Source organism: Geotrypetes seraphini, chromosome 2 (genome assembly GCF_902459505.1).
Source record: "Geotrypetes seraphini chromosome 2, aGeoSer1.1, whole genome shotgun sequence".
NCBI classification, from domain to species: Eukaryota; Metazoa; Chordata; class Amphibia; order Gymnophiona; family Dermophiidae; genus Geotrypetes; species Geotrypetes seraphini.
In genome coordinates this window covers 79,539,266-79,557,256 of record NC_047085.1, presented here as the reverse complement: position 1 = coordinate 79,557,256, position 17,991 = coordinate 79,539,266, and the positions used below count along the sequence as shown (strand labels likewise).

Sequence of the window (17,991 nt, the reverse complement as noted above, 5' to 3'; positions counted from 1 at the left end):
CAAAGTCAGGCTTGGAAATTGGTGCTATATGTTATTCTATAAAGAGAACATGACCTTTATAAAGTAGTGCTTTGCCAAATATGTGCCTAAGCACTATTCTATAAACATGTGCATCTCTGATGGTGCATAGTTTGCAGATGGAGGCCTGATTCTGTATAAGATGCTCAGTTTCAGCAGCCGCTTAATCCCACCTAACCATCCTGATTCTCTAACCAGCATCCATGTCACAAAAGCCCTTTAGAGAATCACATTGCTGCTACCTACCGTGAACAGCTGAGTGGCAGCTGCAAGGAACCACCAAACTCCATCACAAGATGGCCGGCAGGACAGATGACCACTCCCTCCCGCAGTCACCCCAACCCCCCATACTGTTTGTGGCAGGAGGGATGCCCACTCCCTCCTGCTGGCACTCCCAAACCCCCACCACCCAAAGCCCACCCAGACACCCCCTTACCTTTAACAGGAAGGCCGGCTGGAAGTATGCCTACTCCTCAGGCTGGCAGGCCTTCCCATTCTCGTTGCATCCTGGGATGCACTGGGGAGGGGGTCTAAGGTCCTGATTGGCCCAGGTACTAAAGCCCCTCCCATAGGAAAGGCTTTAGGCACCTGGGCCAACCGGAGTCTTCAGCTTCCTAAACAATGCATTCTGTGATGCACTGGAAGTGGCCTAAGACTCTGCCAGATACCTAAAGCCACTACCATGGGAAGGGCCTTAGAGACCTGGCCTATCAGAGTCCTAGGCCACTCCCAGTCCATCTAAGAATGCATTTGGAAGGAGGCCTAAGACTCCGGTTGACCCAGATGCCTAAAGCCCCTCCTATGGGAGGGCCCCTAGGTGCCTGGGCCAATCAGGGCCTTAGGCCCCTTCCCGGAGCATCCCAGAATGCACTGGGAAGGGGAAGGTCCGCCATTCTGAAGACGGGGCCTGCTGGCCAGAGGGAATTGGCATCCCTCCAGCTGGCCTTCCTGTTAAAGATCTGGGGGAATCTGGCTGGGCTTTAGGGGCTGGAGGTTCAGAGAGGGGTGCCAGCAGAAGGGAGTGGGCATTCCTCTTGCCGGAGATGTGGTAGTAGTGGTGGTGGTGGTGGGGTGACGGCAGGTGGGAGTGAGCGTCCCTCCTGCTGGGGAATGTTTTGCAATGTGTGGCAGGAGGGTGTGGGCATCCCTCATACCATGGACAGTGTGTGTGTGTGTGTGGAGGGGGGGGGTTCGGGGGTGGTGGAGGAAGGGAATGGACATCCCTTCTGTTGGCCAACATGCAGTGAGGTGAAGGGTTTCTTGCCACAGCCGCTCAGCTGATCGTGGCAGGGAGATCTCCTTGCTGTGATCAGTTTAGCGACTGCGTCTAATTGAAATGTAGGCCAGCATTTCAATGGCCTACATTTCAGGCACCTATTGTGGCCTTAGGAGGACGCCTAGAGTCACTTAAGCTCACCTAAGGCTACTTCCAGGCAAAACCATGCCCACGCCCATCCTGGGGGGTGAGCTTAAGCGTTCTCCCTCTACTACGACAGATGTCTACAGTGTAGGCAGCTTGCCTCGGGTTCAATTTTTTTTTAGAAAACATATGTCCCGATTGGCTGGTTAGATAGTGGTAGGACGCCTATCGCCACCTACAATTGGAACACCGTTTATAGAATATGGCCCGTAGAGTGTGCCCATTTCCATATTTATTTATTTATTCAATTTTCTATACCGTTCTCCCAAGAGAGTTCAGAACGGTTTACATGAATTTATTCAGGTATTCAAGCATTTTTCCCTTTCTGTCCCTGCGGGTTCACAATCTATCTAATGTACCTGGGGCAATGAGAGGATTAAGTGACTCACCCAGTGTGGGTTCAAACGCACAACCTCGGGGTACTGAGGCTGTAGCTTTAACCACTGCGCCACACTCTCCTCTTTATAGAGCACATATTCCCCAAAACGAATTGTAAGTATTTACACCAGTTTGGCCTTACTGAAGATGTCCGTTAATCCAAGACTTGTTAAGACAGATAAAAGGACCTTCTGTTGTGCAGGAGTTAAGTTATGGAACTCCTCAGTGGGTCAGATACGAAACTGCTGTGAAAAGGGTAGGTTTAGAAAATTACTAAAGACGCAGCTTTTCGTAGATGCCTTTTTTAAATTATCTGCGCTAAAACTGATGAATTATCTAAGAGTCCTGTTATTCACTATATGGTATTTTCTTGAGGATTGTATATAATTTTACTTTAATTCGATGACTATTTTACTATGTATTTGTTTTTATTTTGTCGTCAGTTTAGCACTGTGTACGTAAACCAAGTTTTAGACGGTATATAAATTTTAAAAATAAATAAATAAATGTGCATACCTGAATACCTGATTATGCTAGTATTTTATAAATGAAAGTAGGTGCTTGATTTTACTTTATAGACTATGTATCAATAAGGTGATCTCTGAGGGCGGGGGACAACTCTTTAACTGGGACCCTCCACCCAGATGCAGCACAGCAGAGAATACATGCTATAACAGCAGGATTAGCATTCTTTATAGAATAGCACTGAGCACCAAATTCAGAGATCCACTTTGGGTGTGAAGACTTACAGTAACTGAAACCTGGTGGAACTCTTTGGAAGTTGTGTACCATTAGAAAATATTTTGATTTTATATCATTTAAAATACTGGTTTAGAGAATGACACGGTGGCAGTTACCCGCGGCTAGCCGCGTTTAGCCGCGGGTAACCCGCCAAAACGGTCACCAAAAAAAATGGTCACCGCAAGTTCGGAGACAAGGCAATTCACCGCCCCATGGGGCGGTGAATAGTAGCATGAGGTGGTGAACCATCTGGAACGCGCGGTGAACAAGCGGCAGCCCACTCTCTCCTTCCGGCCGGCCGACCATGCATCTCCCTCCCTCCCTACTTTTCTTGTTAAAACGTGCATTTTCTATAAGGCTAGGAGCTGTATTACAGCCAGAGCCTTGAAGTCAAGTCGCGTTGCACACTGGAAAAAGTCTCCTCTGACGCAACTTCCTGTTTCCGTTTGCATCGGAGGAGACTTTTCTAGCCGGCAACCCGATGTGACTTCAAGGCTCCGGCTGTAATACAGCTCCTAGCCTTATAGAAAACGCGCGTTTTAACAAGAAAAGGTAAGGGAAAAGAAGGGAGGGAGGGAAATGCACGGCTGGCCGGTGGGAGGGAGCTTCTGGACCGCGTGAAGGGTGCTGATGGTGAAGGGATGGAGAGGAGACGACACTGAAGATGGGGATGGGGCCGGGGCGGTGAAAGAGACAATGGGGCGGTGACGGAGCGGTGAAGGGGACGGCAGAGATGGGGACGGGGCGGTGAAAGGGACAGCGGGGACGGGGTGGTGCAGAGGATGGTGGTCCGGGGACGGGGCAGTGACGGGGCAGTGATTAAGTGACTCACCCAGTGTGGGTTCAAACGCACAACCTCGGGGTACTGAGGCTGTAGCTTTAACCACTGCGCCACACTCTCCTCTTTATAGAGCACATATTCCCCAAAACGAATTGTAAGTATTTACACCAGTTTGGCCTTACTGAAGATGTCCGTTAATCCAAGACTTGTTAAGACAGATAAAAGGACCTTCTGTTGTGCAGGAGTTAAGTTATGGAACTCCTCAGTGGGTCAGATACGAAACTGCTGTGAAAAGGGTAGGTTTAGAAAATTACTAAAGACGCAGCTTTTCGTAGATGCCTTTTTTAAATTATCTGCGCTAAAACTGATGAATTATCTAAGAGTCCTGTTATTCACTATATGGTATTTTCTTGAGGATTGTATATAATTTTACTTTAATTCGATGACTATTTTACTATGTATTTGTTTTTATTTTGTCGTCAGTTTAGCACTGTGTACGTAAACCAAGTTTTAGACGGTATATAAATTTTAAAAATAAATAAATAAATGTGCATACCTGAATACCTGATTATGCTAGTATTTTATAAATGAAAGTAGGTGCTTGATTTTACTTTATAGACTATGTATCAATAAGGTGATCTCTGAGGGCGGGGGACAACTCTTTAACTGGGACCCTCCACCCAGATGCAGCACAGCAGAGAATACATGCTATAACAGCAGGATTAGCATTCTTTATAGAATAGCACTGAGCACCAAATTCAGAGATCCACTTTGGGTGTGAAGACTTACAGTAACTGAAACCTGGTGGAACTCTTTGGAAGTTGTGTACCATTAGAAAATATTTTGATTTTATATCATTTAAAATACTGGTTTAGAGAATGACACGGTGGCAGTTACCCGCGGCTAGCCGCGTTTAGCCGCGGGTAACCCGCCAAAACGGTCACCAAAAAAAATGGTCACCGCAAGTTCGGAGACAAGGCAATTCACCGCCCCATGGGGCGGTGAATAGTAGCATGAGGTGGTGAACCATCTGGAACGCGCGGTGAACAAGCGGCAGCCCACTCTCTCCTTCCGGCCGGCCGACCATACATCTCCCTCCCTCCCTACTTTTCTTGTTAAAACGTGCATTTTCTATAAGGCTAGGAGCTGTATTACAGCCAGAGCCTTGAAGTCAAGTCGCGTTGCACACTGGAAAAAGTCTCCTCTGACGCAACTTCCTGTTTCCGTTTGCATCGGAGGAGACTTTTCTAGCCGGCAACCCGATGTGACTTCAAGGCTCCGGCTGTAATACAGCTCCTAGCCTTATAGAAAACGCGCGTTTTAACAAGAAAAGGTAAGGGAAAAGAAGGGAGGGAGGGAAATGCACGGCTGGCCGGTGGGAGGGAGCTTCTGGACCGCGTGAAGGGTGCTGATGGTGAAGGGATGGAGAGGAGACGACACTGAAGATGGGGATGGGGCCGGGGCGGTGAAAGAGACAATGGGGCGGTGACGGAGCGGTGAAGGGGACGGCAGAGATGGGGACGGGGCGGTGAAAGGGACAGCGGGGACGGGGTGGTGCAGAGGATGGTGGTCCGGGGACGGGGCAGTGACGGGGACATAATTTTTCCCCGTGTCATTCTCTATACTGGTTCAATTGTCAATTCTTTAAATATTAGATTATTGCAATGTTTGTTTGGTTTTTAAAATCTTTATTCATTTTTAAAACTTTCAACAAGTGTAACATAAGATACAATCATTTTATATTTTAACATCACTTAATATACCATCAAATTCTAACTCACATCAAATATCCCCTCCCTTATACTCAACAATTGTTCTTAAGCATAAGAGATCCTAAAGTATTCCCACCCTGGACGTGTATGAACAAAAGGGAAAAAAAATAATATTCATTCTCTGCAATAATTTGTTAATGTCTCCCAAACCTCCCTAAATTTCTTAAAATGCCCCTTCTGTATGGCTATCGCCCTCTCCATTTAAAAAATTTGGCATAACGAGTTCCACCAAAAATTATAATTCAGCCGATCCCAATTTTTCCTAATTTGCTGTATGGCAACCCCTGTCATGATGAGCAAAAATGTATTATTATTAGAAGAGATTTGACTCTTAGTTCTCATGGAAGTACCAAATAACACAGTGTCATATGATAATGCCACCGGATTTTCCAATAGATTATTCACTTGGCCCCAAATGGATTTCCAAAAACTAAGTATCAACGGACAATAGAATATTATTGCAATGTTATTTATTTGGGTGCTCATAAAAAAATAACTAGTCAATTAAGATTAATTCAAAACAGCAATTCGTTTGATCTTTAATTAAAAAAAACATGATCACATCAGCTCATGTTATCAAAAACTTCACTGATTGCCATTCGAGGCTAGAGTGTTGTTTAAATTTGGATGTATTTGTAATAAAGTTTTATTTGGGTTAGCTCCACCTTATCTTGTTGCTCATTTAAAAACACGCCGCTTTAAGAAATTCTTAGATAAGACTCTGGCGTTTCAAGCAGGAGTAATGAATTTATGTTTGAATGCTCTTATTACTCCAGCCCTCACTTATTATCAATTTCAGAAAGACCTTAATACTTATCTATTTAAACAATACAATATTTTTAATTGATTTCAAAATTATTATGATAAGCACTTATCTATTTTAGTATAAATAATCTGCATTGTGCATATTTTACTTTGAATAAGTTAGGGTTGCATTTTGTTAGTCAGTATTTTTTATTGAATTGTGTCATTTTCTTTTATAAGACATTGTTATTTGGATCTGTATTTTAATTACTTGTTGTAATTACTATTGTGTAAACCGCCAAGAACTGATGGTTTGGCGGTATATAAAAATAAACTATTATTATTATTATTAAATCATGGCATGCAAATTTGGTCCATATCCTTGCTATTTTGGAACACTGCGTGCATCATTTCTGAACACACTTGACTCGCCCATGCCCCTCCTGTGGCCACACTCCCTTTTGAGTTGCACACAATTCAGTTTAGACACCCATTGTTACAGAATAGCACATAGCCAGATCAGCGCCTAAATCATAAAATTAGTGTCAATTAAGTGCCTGTTAGCTCCAATAATTAAATGATTGTACCCCATCAACTAATTATTTTGGGCACCAATCTGGGATCCATGCCCAATTTTGGGCACCCTTTATAGAATCCGGGAGTATACCTGTATGTACAGTATATGGTTTATATTTTATCTTTTCTTTAACATTTTCTGTACAGCCCAATCTGTGACACAGGTCTCAGTGGTTTTTAAATTGAAAAATACTTAGATAGGAAAGATTCTTACACAAGATCAAACTCCATTGTAACAAAATCTGAAAGTAATTAAAAAAAAAAGTAAAAAAAAAAGCAAAAGCTGGTGACTAATCACAGGAGGACAGCCTCTTGTGTGACTAAAAATATACTCCTGTATGCTATGGGGCTCATTTTCAAAAAAGATAGACGTCCAAAAGACAGCATAAACCAGCACTTGGACGTCTTACTAGTCAAAATGTCCAAGTGGGCATTTTCAGAACTGTCTTTCTAGATGTTTTTCTGGTTGTTTTGTCTTCAGTGTGTCTAAATCTTAAGGGGGCATCTTAGAGGTGTGTTTTGGACAGGATTAGCGTGGGCTTAACACTTGGACGTTTTACAGCGATAAACATTTTACAAAACGTCTAGGATACAATTTAGATGTTTTGGGCTAGCCCTGCTTTTAAAATGAATAAGGGCCATACAGTTATCCAAACTGACCAGATGACTACTGGAGGGATGAAAATATGGCCTCCACACACTCCTCCAGTGGTCTATGACCCCCTGCCACCCCCACAAATAACTGCATGAAACAGTGCATATCTATATGACAACTGATGATACTATGACCAGTCTTAGTAGAGCTACAAGCAGGTCTCTGGAGTAGTCTGGTAGACAGTGAATTAACTACAGAGAAGGGGTTCCAGGTCCATATGCTACCTTAACTAGTACTCTTTTGGTAGAAAGTGTGAGTCTACCTAAACCAACCTCAAAAATTATACTTCTATATAGATGACACCTTCAGGCATAAGGACTATTGGGGTGGTAGACAGGTGGGTACAGTAGGTTTTGAGGGAGTTGTGGAGGGCTCACAATATAATGCATGGGGGTTATGGTGAGTAGTGTACTTGGCACCCTTAATTTAAAATTCACAGCAGTGCCCCCTAGGGTGCCCCACTGCTACGTTGGCATATCTGTATGGGCAATCCTTTAAAAATGCTGGCCCCCTCCTACATGCAAATGGCTAGTTTTAGACATTTTTAATTTGGACTTTTTTTCAATAACGGCAAAAAATAAATTTAGATGTCTAGCTGGACCATTTTCAAAAAAAGGATAGACATCTTGCAGGATCGAAAATGAAGATTTTCTCCACCTGATTTTTGGATGTTTTACTTAAAACGTCCAAAATCAGACTTAGATGTCCTATCAAAAATGCTCCTGCACATCAAATATTGAATAACATTCTGAAATTTTTATATGACAGTTCAGACCTTAAAAAATATGGAAAGTAATTCCATAATGATGGACCAACAACAAAAAAAGCTCATTGACAAGTAGATTCTTAATGTGCGGCTTTCAAGCCTGGTAAACTAATTGATGGTCATTTAAAGGAATGGAAAAGACAATGAGGTATGTAAGGAATGATTAGGCTTGATAAATAAAATGGGACTCCATCATGCAAGGCTTTAAAAGATAAAATAAAAATTTTGAATTCAATATAATCGTAAAATTCTACTGGGAGTTAATGTAATTGTCAAAGCGATAGTGTGACATGATCATACTTTTTAGCACAATACAGGAAGCATGCAATGGTATTCTATAAAGTTTGAAGGCGTTTCCAATAATTTTGGGTAATTCTCAATTAATTACATGTTTGCATGTACAGTATGTACTAGTATTGTATAACCTGCATGAAAATGGTGCTTAACTATAGGTGTGTTGTTATACAGTAGAATAAAAGGAGGGCCCCTATATATAGACATACAAATATAGATTTTCCCCACCCCTACTCCAGTATTTTAATGCTATTATATTTACATATTACCTTCAGTTCTGATTTGCAACTATTTTTGTCTTTAAACTAGTCCAAGGAGAAGTGGCATGGCCAACCATGTCTCTTTCATGACATTATTGGTGTGATCTTGTAGCAAAGGTGGGAATTCTAAGCCCACACTGTCAGAAATGATTTTGATCTGGAAATTGGATTAAGGGTATAGAAAAGGTGGGACATCAGACTAGTTCCTTGCCACAGAGGCAATGGAGGTATGCATGAGTGAGTGGGGAGATCTGCATGTCATGAGACATCCCTAGTCTACAGCAAACTTCGTCCTTTCAAGCACAGCAGAAGCACCATCAGCAAAGTCTTCAGGTAAGAAGAAATTTGTGACCCAGTGCAGTTACAGATGTAAGGCTCATTAGAAGGCTAGGAAGGTGCAGTGCCACTGCTTGAGGAGTCTGGCAGCTGGGCACCATGCAGTCAGCTGCAAAGTTCATCTCCTTCACTAATTACAGTCACAGTCAGTTTCTGCCTCAGCCTTGTCATCATGCTGACATTTTTATGTTGTAATATTGTATTAGAGGTAAGAAGGTATTCTCAGCTCATATGGAATTTTCAACTACATTATTAAATTTGTTGCACTAAGATTAGAGACAAACAATAAGCTATTCCCTGCACTTGTATCCAGCCTTTTGTGTAATGGGGAGGGGGGGGGGAGGGAGAGCAGAAGGACGAGTCAATATTTGGAAGAGGCAGTGGCGTACCTAGCATATGTGACACCCGGGGCCCATCATTTTTTGACACACCCCCCATCTATATGAAAAATATATTTTTTAGTAACAATCCACATATCGCACAAGAGTGTACCTTGGAAAAGGCAGCATCTTAAACACTGCAGTGAGCACTAGAACACCAACATATACATTATAAAACTAAACAAGCCAGATCCCGCACAGTCAATTGATCCTGCAGTCAATGCCAACTGAAAACTATGTCCTTTTCATACACACAGAAAAGAGATACACCCTCACCCAATATGGAATAATCACAAACTAAAAATAGAAATATGTAGACAAAAGTTAAACTGAACCGCCAAGAAACCAGACTCTGGATACAATGCAACACCACAACACCACAAAAACAGTGACACATGTCCCTTAATACTGTGCAAAATATAAAGACAGTAGATGTAAATTTGAAAAAACTGATACATAAGAATCACCACTTTACAAATTAACAAATAAAAATAAAACAAATAATGAGAAATAAGAAAATACCATTTTATTGGACTAATCCATTTTTCAATTAGCTTTCAGAGGCCAAATCTTTCTTCAGAACAGTACAGTATACTGCTGTTATGCTATTCTGTCCTGAGGAAAGGGGTGTAGTCCAATAAATTGCCTTATTTCCATTTCCTATTTATAAAATTTTATCAATACATTTACAATAATACTTGATTCTAAGTAAAGTAACAAAAAAAATCTTTCTACCTTTTGTCGTTTCTGCTTTAATCATCTTCTCTCTCTTCTTTCTATACTGCGCTTGTCCTCTCTCCCTCCTATGCAACATCTGCCCTCTCTTTGCCCCTCTTACCCAGCTTCTGCCCTCTCTCTCTACCCCTTGCATCCACTGTCCACCCTCTATGCCCTTTCCATCCAGTGTCCACCCTCTCTCTGTTCCATATGGCATCTTCCCTCTTTCTATGTCCCTTCAATAAACTGTATATCCGTTGCCTTTTCTCTCCTTTGTACTCTGTGCCTTTGTACTCCTGTGCCCTTTCTCTCCATTTCAGCTTCACCCCCTCTCCATTTTTTTTGTCTCCACCACTTCCCCTATATTCTGGCACCTCTATCCCCTTGTCTCCCCCCATGCCCTGGCATCTCTCTCCTCTCCTTCCATCTCCCCCTTCCACTCCATTATCTGGCATCTCTTCTCCTTCCTTTCTCTCCTTCCTTCCTTTCACCTGGTCTGGCATCTGTCTCCTCCCTCTTCCCCCTCCATGGGCTGGTAGCTCCTTTCCTTTCCCTCCCTCCTATGGTCTTGGCATCTCTTTCCTCTCCTCTCCCTTCCCTGGTCTTCCTTCTCCCCTCTCTTTCCCCAATTGGGTGCAGCAGCAGCACTTCTCTTCCTCTCCCCCCTCCCCAATTGGGTGCTGCATCAGCATTTCTCTTCCCTCCCCTCCCCCATGCCCTGGCATCTCTCTCCTCTCCCCCACCCCCTCCATTATCTTGCATCTCCACTCCTTCCTTTCTCTCCCTCCTTCCTTCCTTTTCCCTGGTCTGGCATCTGTCTCCTTCTCCCCCTTGGTATCTCCTTTCCTTTCCTTTCCCTCCCTCCTATGGTCTTGGCATCTCTTTCCTCTCCTTTTCTTTCCCTGGTCTTCCTCCCCCCTCCCCCCATGGGTGCAGAAGAAACATTTCTCTCCCCCCTAATTGGGTGCAGCAGTAACAGCATTTCTCTCCCCCATCACTTCTCCCCCCCCCGCCTCGGTCGGCAGATTCGCTACAGGCTAAGGCAGGAGATAGGTCAGTGACGGAGGTAAGCTTACAACTTGGAGCTCTTCCTTGCTTCGGGCCTTCCTCGCTGCCGGGTCCTGCCTTCACGGAAACAGAAAGTCGGCAGGACCCGGAAGCGAGGAAGGCCCGAAGCAAGCAAAAACACCAAGTTGTAAGCTTTCCTCCCTGCCCTATCTCCCGCCTTAGCCTATAGCGAATCTATTTCTCGGATCTACTTCATTTCTCTTAGGTACCTTCTCCCTCCGTTAGCCAGCAGCAGTTACTGAAGCACGCAGCTACGAGCTTCCGCCTCTCCTCTTTCTGATTGGTTTCGCTTTGTGCAGGAGATGAGGAGAACACTGCTGCTCCTTCCCCGAGCCACGCCCGATGCGTACAAGCATCGGGTCCACAAGATTTCACTTCAATTCTAACGGGGAGGAAGTTGCCGGCCAGCCAGACAGCGATTGGCTGGCCCAGAACTTACCCTCCAACGTTAGAATTGACGCCGGAGGTGAAGCCTTGTGGGCCCGATGCTTTTTCCCCACCCACCAGCCCACCTCACCTTTTGTCTCCATCTACCAGTTGCCCGCCGGCCAGCCAGGTTAAGGAATGACTCTGCGGGGGAGCCGGTGCCGGGATGCAGTGGTGAGACGGAGCAGCGGCAGAATAGGGAAGGTGGCTGGCTGTGCACCCCCTTGGGGCAAGCACCCGGGGCGGACCACCACGCCCGCCCCCCCCCCTCCTTAGTACGCCACTGGGAAGAGGGATAGCAAGGGGGCCAGAAGTACTGTGAATTATTATTGCATCTACAGTGCAATATTATTATTGCATCTACAGTGTTACAGAAAATGCATCATAACCTTCAATGACTTGATTCTGAAAACAAATTCCACTTAACGTTGTATCATTTTTTTAAGAATACACATGAATCTCCAATCTAACGAGAAGAATGAATTTCCTAGAAACAGAGAAAATGATGGAAAATAAGGCCATATGGACTTTCCATACCAACTGCTAAGCTCTACAATCCCTTCCTCTTCCTGAGAGATGCTCTCTGCTTCTCTCGTGTTATTCTGAATTCAGATACAGTCCTTCCATCTACCACCCTTTCAAAATATAAAAGCATTCTTTGAATTACTCCTGACTTTGTACTCTTTCACATTCGCTCTATGCTCCCTCATTCCAGAGTTTCCTTTTAATCTTAAAATACCTGCATCCTATGCTATTGGATGATGGAGATATGGTAGTTAAATATCTCTATCACATTTCCTTGTTCTCGCATTTCAGATTCCATTATAAAATACTAGCATAACCCGGTTACATTTACTCACTGGCAGTTACATCAGAACATCAGATGTAAGTGTAAGTGTGAGTACCTAATGTAGCAGAGAAGTGTAACTTGCAGTATTCTGTAAATTCTATGCATCCTGTAACTAGGAATCCTACTCATGTCCCTTCCATGCGCTGCACCCATATATACCCCTCTTTTGCAAATATGCATTATGTAAAATAGGTGGATTTTTCAGAATAGTGCTTAGGTGCCCTACTAGCATTAACATGGGGAAGTGTACATATTTACACATAATACTGCTAATCTAGATATTCACAGAAATGTATAAATGCAGGAACCTAGGGACCAATATTCAAAGTGATTTAACCAGACAGAAATGATGCCAGATATTCATGTCCTTGGTTTTTGATTTTTTTTTTGTCAAAAGTTGGACAATTTACTTTGGAAAATGGCTATTTATTTTGATGTTTTCAGTGCATAAACCCCATCTCTCAGCCATTATCAAACATGAAATCTAGACATTTCTCCTGTTTGATTATGGCTGTGAGATGTCCAATTTTTTTTGGATGTTATGAGCAAGACAGGTTTTTTTTTACTTAGTTTTTTTTTTTGTTTTTTTTTAAATCTCCTCTATATGTACTAGAGGTAAACCAACCAAAGACATGGCTAGATTGAAGGTGCAGAGTCAGACATTTATGCCTGCACAAACCCTATGTAGCTGAGCTACATAAAAATAGGTATATAAAAGCAGCACTGCTAAAAATACATGTACAGTATAAGTGGGATTTCTATAGGTATAAGGAGAATGTCTACTTTGGATTGTGTTCTTTGAGGAAAATATCAATAGTTTGCTATTGAGATAGACATGTGGGAAACCAATGCTTGGTCTATGATTGGTAACATGGAATAATGGAATGTTACTACAATTTAGTTTCTGCCAGTGTTGGAAATAGGATACCGGGCTAGATGGACCATTATTTTGACCCAGTATGGCTATTCTTATGTTCTTATCCCACTTATACCTGTATTTTCAGCAGTGCAGCCTAAACAGATAGAACTTTGAAGTCATCTAAATTAGACATTTCAAGCTATGTTGTGGCTGGACGACTGCAATATCCTGTACCTGGGAATAACCAAAACCAGGTGCAGGGCATTGCAGGTGGTACAGAATGCCATGGCAAGATTGATAACAGGAACATCAAGATATGAACACATTACGCCATATCTTCGACAACTGCATTGGTTGCATTTAGATTCCAATACAAAGCAATTATGATCTGTCACCAGTTTTTATAGGGCACAATCCCAGAATTCTTTAAGAGCAAGTTTCTGGTTATCAACCAACAAGATCATTGCGTTCGGAAAATTCTGCATTGTTGAAAACAAACGTCAATCCAAAATATGTGGAAACCAATGCAATGACCTTTTCATGTGCAGGAGTAAAATTATGGAACACCCTTGTTGGCTAAATTTGGAAATGCAGTGATAGGAGTTCATTCAGAAAACTGTTAAAAACACAACTATTTTTTGATGCATTTCTTTGAATATTGATTTTTATTGTTGTAAGAATTAATTCTGTCTGCTTCTACTTGTCCTGATTTGTTTTAACATTTTATGTATGTAACCATTTTGTAAACCGTTTTGATATAAAACGGTATAGAACATTTTAAAATAAAAAATAAATATATTTGGGCAAGGGGGTTTAATTCTAGTGTGTACCTATAACGAGGTGCCTGTTCTATAAAGGAATGTAAGTGCCTGCTTTCCTTTATAGAATATTAGCTTTACAGGTTATGCATGCCACCCACATCAGAAATTTGGAAGGGGGCTCCAAAGCCTACTAGGAGACTTAGTCTTCTTCTAGTTAGACCTGGCTTGGGTCCTCAGCATGGTGACCCAGGGCAATTGCCCCTGTTTACAACCTCCCCCCAACACCAGCCCTGATACCCATATGTATGTGCTTAGGCATGAGCACCTACACCACCCATAAAGCCATTACAGATATGTGCACAGCTACAGAATATCACTTAGGAAGAATGTTGGCATTTACAAACATATGTGCACATATACATTTTGTAATCATTTACACATGCATTGGTGGCTATTTTACAGAATTATCTCCATGCTGTCCATTTGAATAGTGACCAAAATATACTTTCTGGCCGATTTTCAATCAGTGGTGTTCAGCTTTTTTTTTTAAATGCTGATCTTCACTGGCTAGTTAGCCCCAGATATTCAGAGCTGGGCTATCCAGGCACCAGTACTTAACATTGGACTAGATTTAGTGGTGATGGCCTCTGGAGCCTATGTGGGTCCTGGGCAACATCAAGCTGGGGCCCACATATGACATTTATTCAACCAGGGTCTGCATATTGGCTGATTGGATAAGGCCCGACTTAGTGCAGGAAGAGGCGGTCTGAGCGTACCGCGAGTGATTTCCTTCACTTGCGGAGCTCCGGCTGCTCTCCCACTGCTCTCTTCAGGCTCCCCCATGAAAAACCATATTCACATTTTTTCAAGATTCGCGGGGGTTCCTGGAACGGAACCCCTGTGAATATCGGGGGAGTACTGTATTTGATTTCATTGTTTTATCTGTTCAGTTTTGGTTCAAGACAAGCAATAAAAGCACAATTCAGAGGTGAAAATGCATTACATCTGTGTTACGTAAAATAAAGTGAGGGGTAATCCCACAAAAGAACAGGTGCATAATAAAAATCCCTGCTAAGCTTAAGGGACCTTTGAGTGATTCTGAGTACCTAATGGCACAGGATCTGGATTCACTGGACTCTGCTGTCTGGAATGACTGCTGCTGCTGCTGCTACCTTTTTTTAAATCTTCTGCATCACTGTACCGCCTGATCCAGTAATTAAGCTCCTCGCGGTCTGCTTCTTGACAGCGGCGAAGCACAGTGAGCGATCGTCTGGTTTTTTCCACCATATCCATGATGCAATTTAGCAACTGCATGAAAGATGACAGACATGGTATTCAGACTCGAACGCATTCAGTACAAACACACAGTACAAATGCATTCAGTATAAACACAAATACCACTGATAATATATATCTACGGATAAATAGTCATACAAACAGATGCACCATACAGAGCACTTTTTATGTACACAAAAGCTTAAAGGGCAGTAAGGTTTAGGGTTACCCTATTTTAGTGCAGAAAACCCTAGACACATGACCCTGCCCTATTCCGCATCTAGCCCCACCCCATTGTGCCTCAGCCCCACCCAATTCCACCTCAGCCCCACCCAGTTACACCTCTAGCCCCACCCCATTCTGCCTCAGCCCCACCTCATTCCACCTCAGCCCCAACTAGTTATACCTCCAGCCCCACCCCATTCTTCCCCCAGCCCTGCCCCCACAAAGTTTCCTCTCTTCCCCAACGAGCTCTGGCTGCATCTGGAGGGCCTGGAGAATGCGTGACAGTGTGTGACAATTACTTCCATGTTAACGATAAGGCCCACTCTCAGCCCAGTCTCCACCCATTTCTGTTCCTTGCCAGCTGTTAAAAGTTGTGACCAGGCAGACACGATGCCTGCCAGGGTCCCTGTTAGTTCAGGAAAAAAAGTAAAAATGAAAACCCGAGGTGGAATCAGGAAGGTGCATGTAAATCCTGAGACTGATAGTTTATCCGGTGACCACCAGAGGGAGCCTGATTTATCTGACGAAGAATTGGGTGATTCATCCCCGAGCCACCACCGGGGGAGCCCAAGAGGTCCCAGCTACTCTGCTGACTCAACTAGAGAAGGGCGTTGCCCCAAAGTATTTAAACCTGCAGTTGAGAACAGACAGGGAGGTCAGCTAGGGAGAAGGTTTAAACCTTTTCTCCCTAGGGAGTCCCCGGGGCCAAGCAGGAGCAACCAGCCTATTCCCATGGAGCTGTTAGAGGCTGGACAAGCTGAGGAGCTGCTATTTCCAGAAGAACAGCCCATGGAGTGTGAGGAAAGTCTGTCAGAGTACGCTCCGGATTTTTCTGAAGCCATGCAGGTAGACTGGGTCTCTACCAGCAAATAGTGAGTGGTGATTTTTGCTCTGGATTGTTTGGGACTATTTTTGTTTTGATAAGCTGGGAGTGTGTATTGTTTGGGAGAAGTTTTGCTATCATCCTGGGCGGGAATTTTGAAAGCCTGTATTGAGGCCTTTCGTTTGCAAAACCTGACACTCTCCTTTCCTGGCAGTGCTCTGAACTGGCCAGAGGCTTTATTAGAACTTTGGGCACTAGGGCTATGGAACAAGTGCCATGAACTGTATTTGTGCTTTTTGAAACTGCCTGCTTGGGAGCAGTCAGTACTAGCTCTGTGGAGAACTGAATCCTCAGGCACAGCTGAGACTAAGTTAATGCTGAGAGCAAGCCTTGAACTTTATTTTGTGCTGTTTTAGTTGCTTGCTTCTTTTGGTATTTTTGGTTTTGAGGCTGTTTGAAGTTCTGACAATTTTTCTGCTACATTAATGATCTACTTACCTTTGTGAAGGAAGGAATAAAATGGAATGATTCTCCTATGAACTACAATTGTTGTAGCTGTGATTTATGGTTCCTGTTTAAAGTCCAGTCCTGCAGGGTGACTCCATTTTGGGTCACACGTCAGTGTGCTATTTTGTGGTATCCACTGGGAGTGCTATTGAGCCCTGTCCTGGGCTACAGTGGGCTACAAAGTGTAGATTACTACATGTTAAATTCTGTAACTTCATCTGCACTTAATATTAGGGCATGAATATTAATGCATTGCAACTCAGTAAATAGGCCCCACAGAGAGCAAAGCTTCCCAGCACTCAAGACTTCTTCCATTTGTCTAGCTGTTCATGTAGGAGCATACGGAGAAAATGAAGGCAGATAGAATTTAGAATAACCCTTCTGTCTATTGACTTTCAACTTCTTGAAATTCAACATTTTCTCTTAGGGCCTGTTTCACAAAGCCACGTGGTAATGGCCCGAAGCCCTTATAGATTTAAAGGGCTTCGGGGCTGTTGCCGCACTGCTTTGTAAAACAGGCCCTTAGTCATCCTTATCCTCTCTTCTTACACCTTTAAATTTGGATCACATAATCCTTTCTTTCTTTTTACTGTTACACTCCACTATTTATTGTGATAATTAATAGAACCATTTTTCAAGAGTTTTCCCCCCCAAATTCATATAAGAGGAGTTCTAGAAGAATGGTTTAATGAGTACAAATTTGGAGCTTGTAAGCAGCAATGGCATGATCAGAGTTTCAAACCATATCGCATTCACTTCGCTCATGTGGTCTCCATCATCTCCCTCAATACTTTTTTCTTGAGCTTGTTTAGGTATTTAGAACTTCATTTGGGATTGTGCACTATGGTACGGTAGAATCTCATTTATCCAGCACACATGGGGATTAGTGGACACCAGATAACTGCTTTTCCGGTTGTTTGAGAGTGTGTTAGAAACCTTGTCTAACACAGGCCTCAATTCCACCCCCTCCTGCTCCGAAGAACCAGCACGGCAGTAGTCCTGAGCCACATAACCCTCCTCCCTCCTTCCCTCAAGCCCCGAAGCAGCAGAAGCAGACGGCAGTCCTGAGCCATGAACCCCCTCGCTCCCTTCCTTCCTCACCTGAAGCGGCAGCAGGGGGTTCGCGTCTCAGTTGCTTCAGGACTTGGATGCTTGAGGGAGGGGGATTGCGGTTCAGGACCACTGCCACGCTGGTACTTTGGGTCAGGAGGGAGGTGGGGTTCATACTCAGAACTGCCGCCGCTTCTAGTGCTTTGGGACTTTAGAGAGGGAGGGGGGTTTGCGGCTCAGGACCACTGCTCTGGTGCTTCAGGGGACTTTTATTTCCTGGTGATTTTTTTTGCCGGTTAACTGAGATTC

The 17,991-nt window shown here is 43.5% G+C and overlaps 1 protein-coding gene across 6 annotated transcripts in view; it reads right to left on the bottom strand.

Annotated features, from left to right (window-relative positions):
* Nucleotides 1–17,991, bottom strand: part of RUNX1T1 (RUNX1 partner transcriptional co-repressor 1) — a 446,411-nt gene that overhangs the window by 76,940 nt on the left and 351,480 nt on the right. For all 6 annotated transcript variants that reach the window (XM_033933228.1, XM_033933232.1, XM_033933227.1 and 3 more), the window contains one exon: nucleotides 14,909–15,110. In XM_033933228.1, the coding sequence (XP_033789119.1) occupies nucleotides 14,909–15,110 (202 nt within the window). The remainder of the gene's footprint in view (nucleotides 1–14,908; nucleotides 15,111–17,991) is intronic.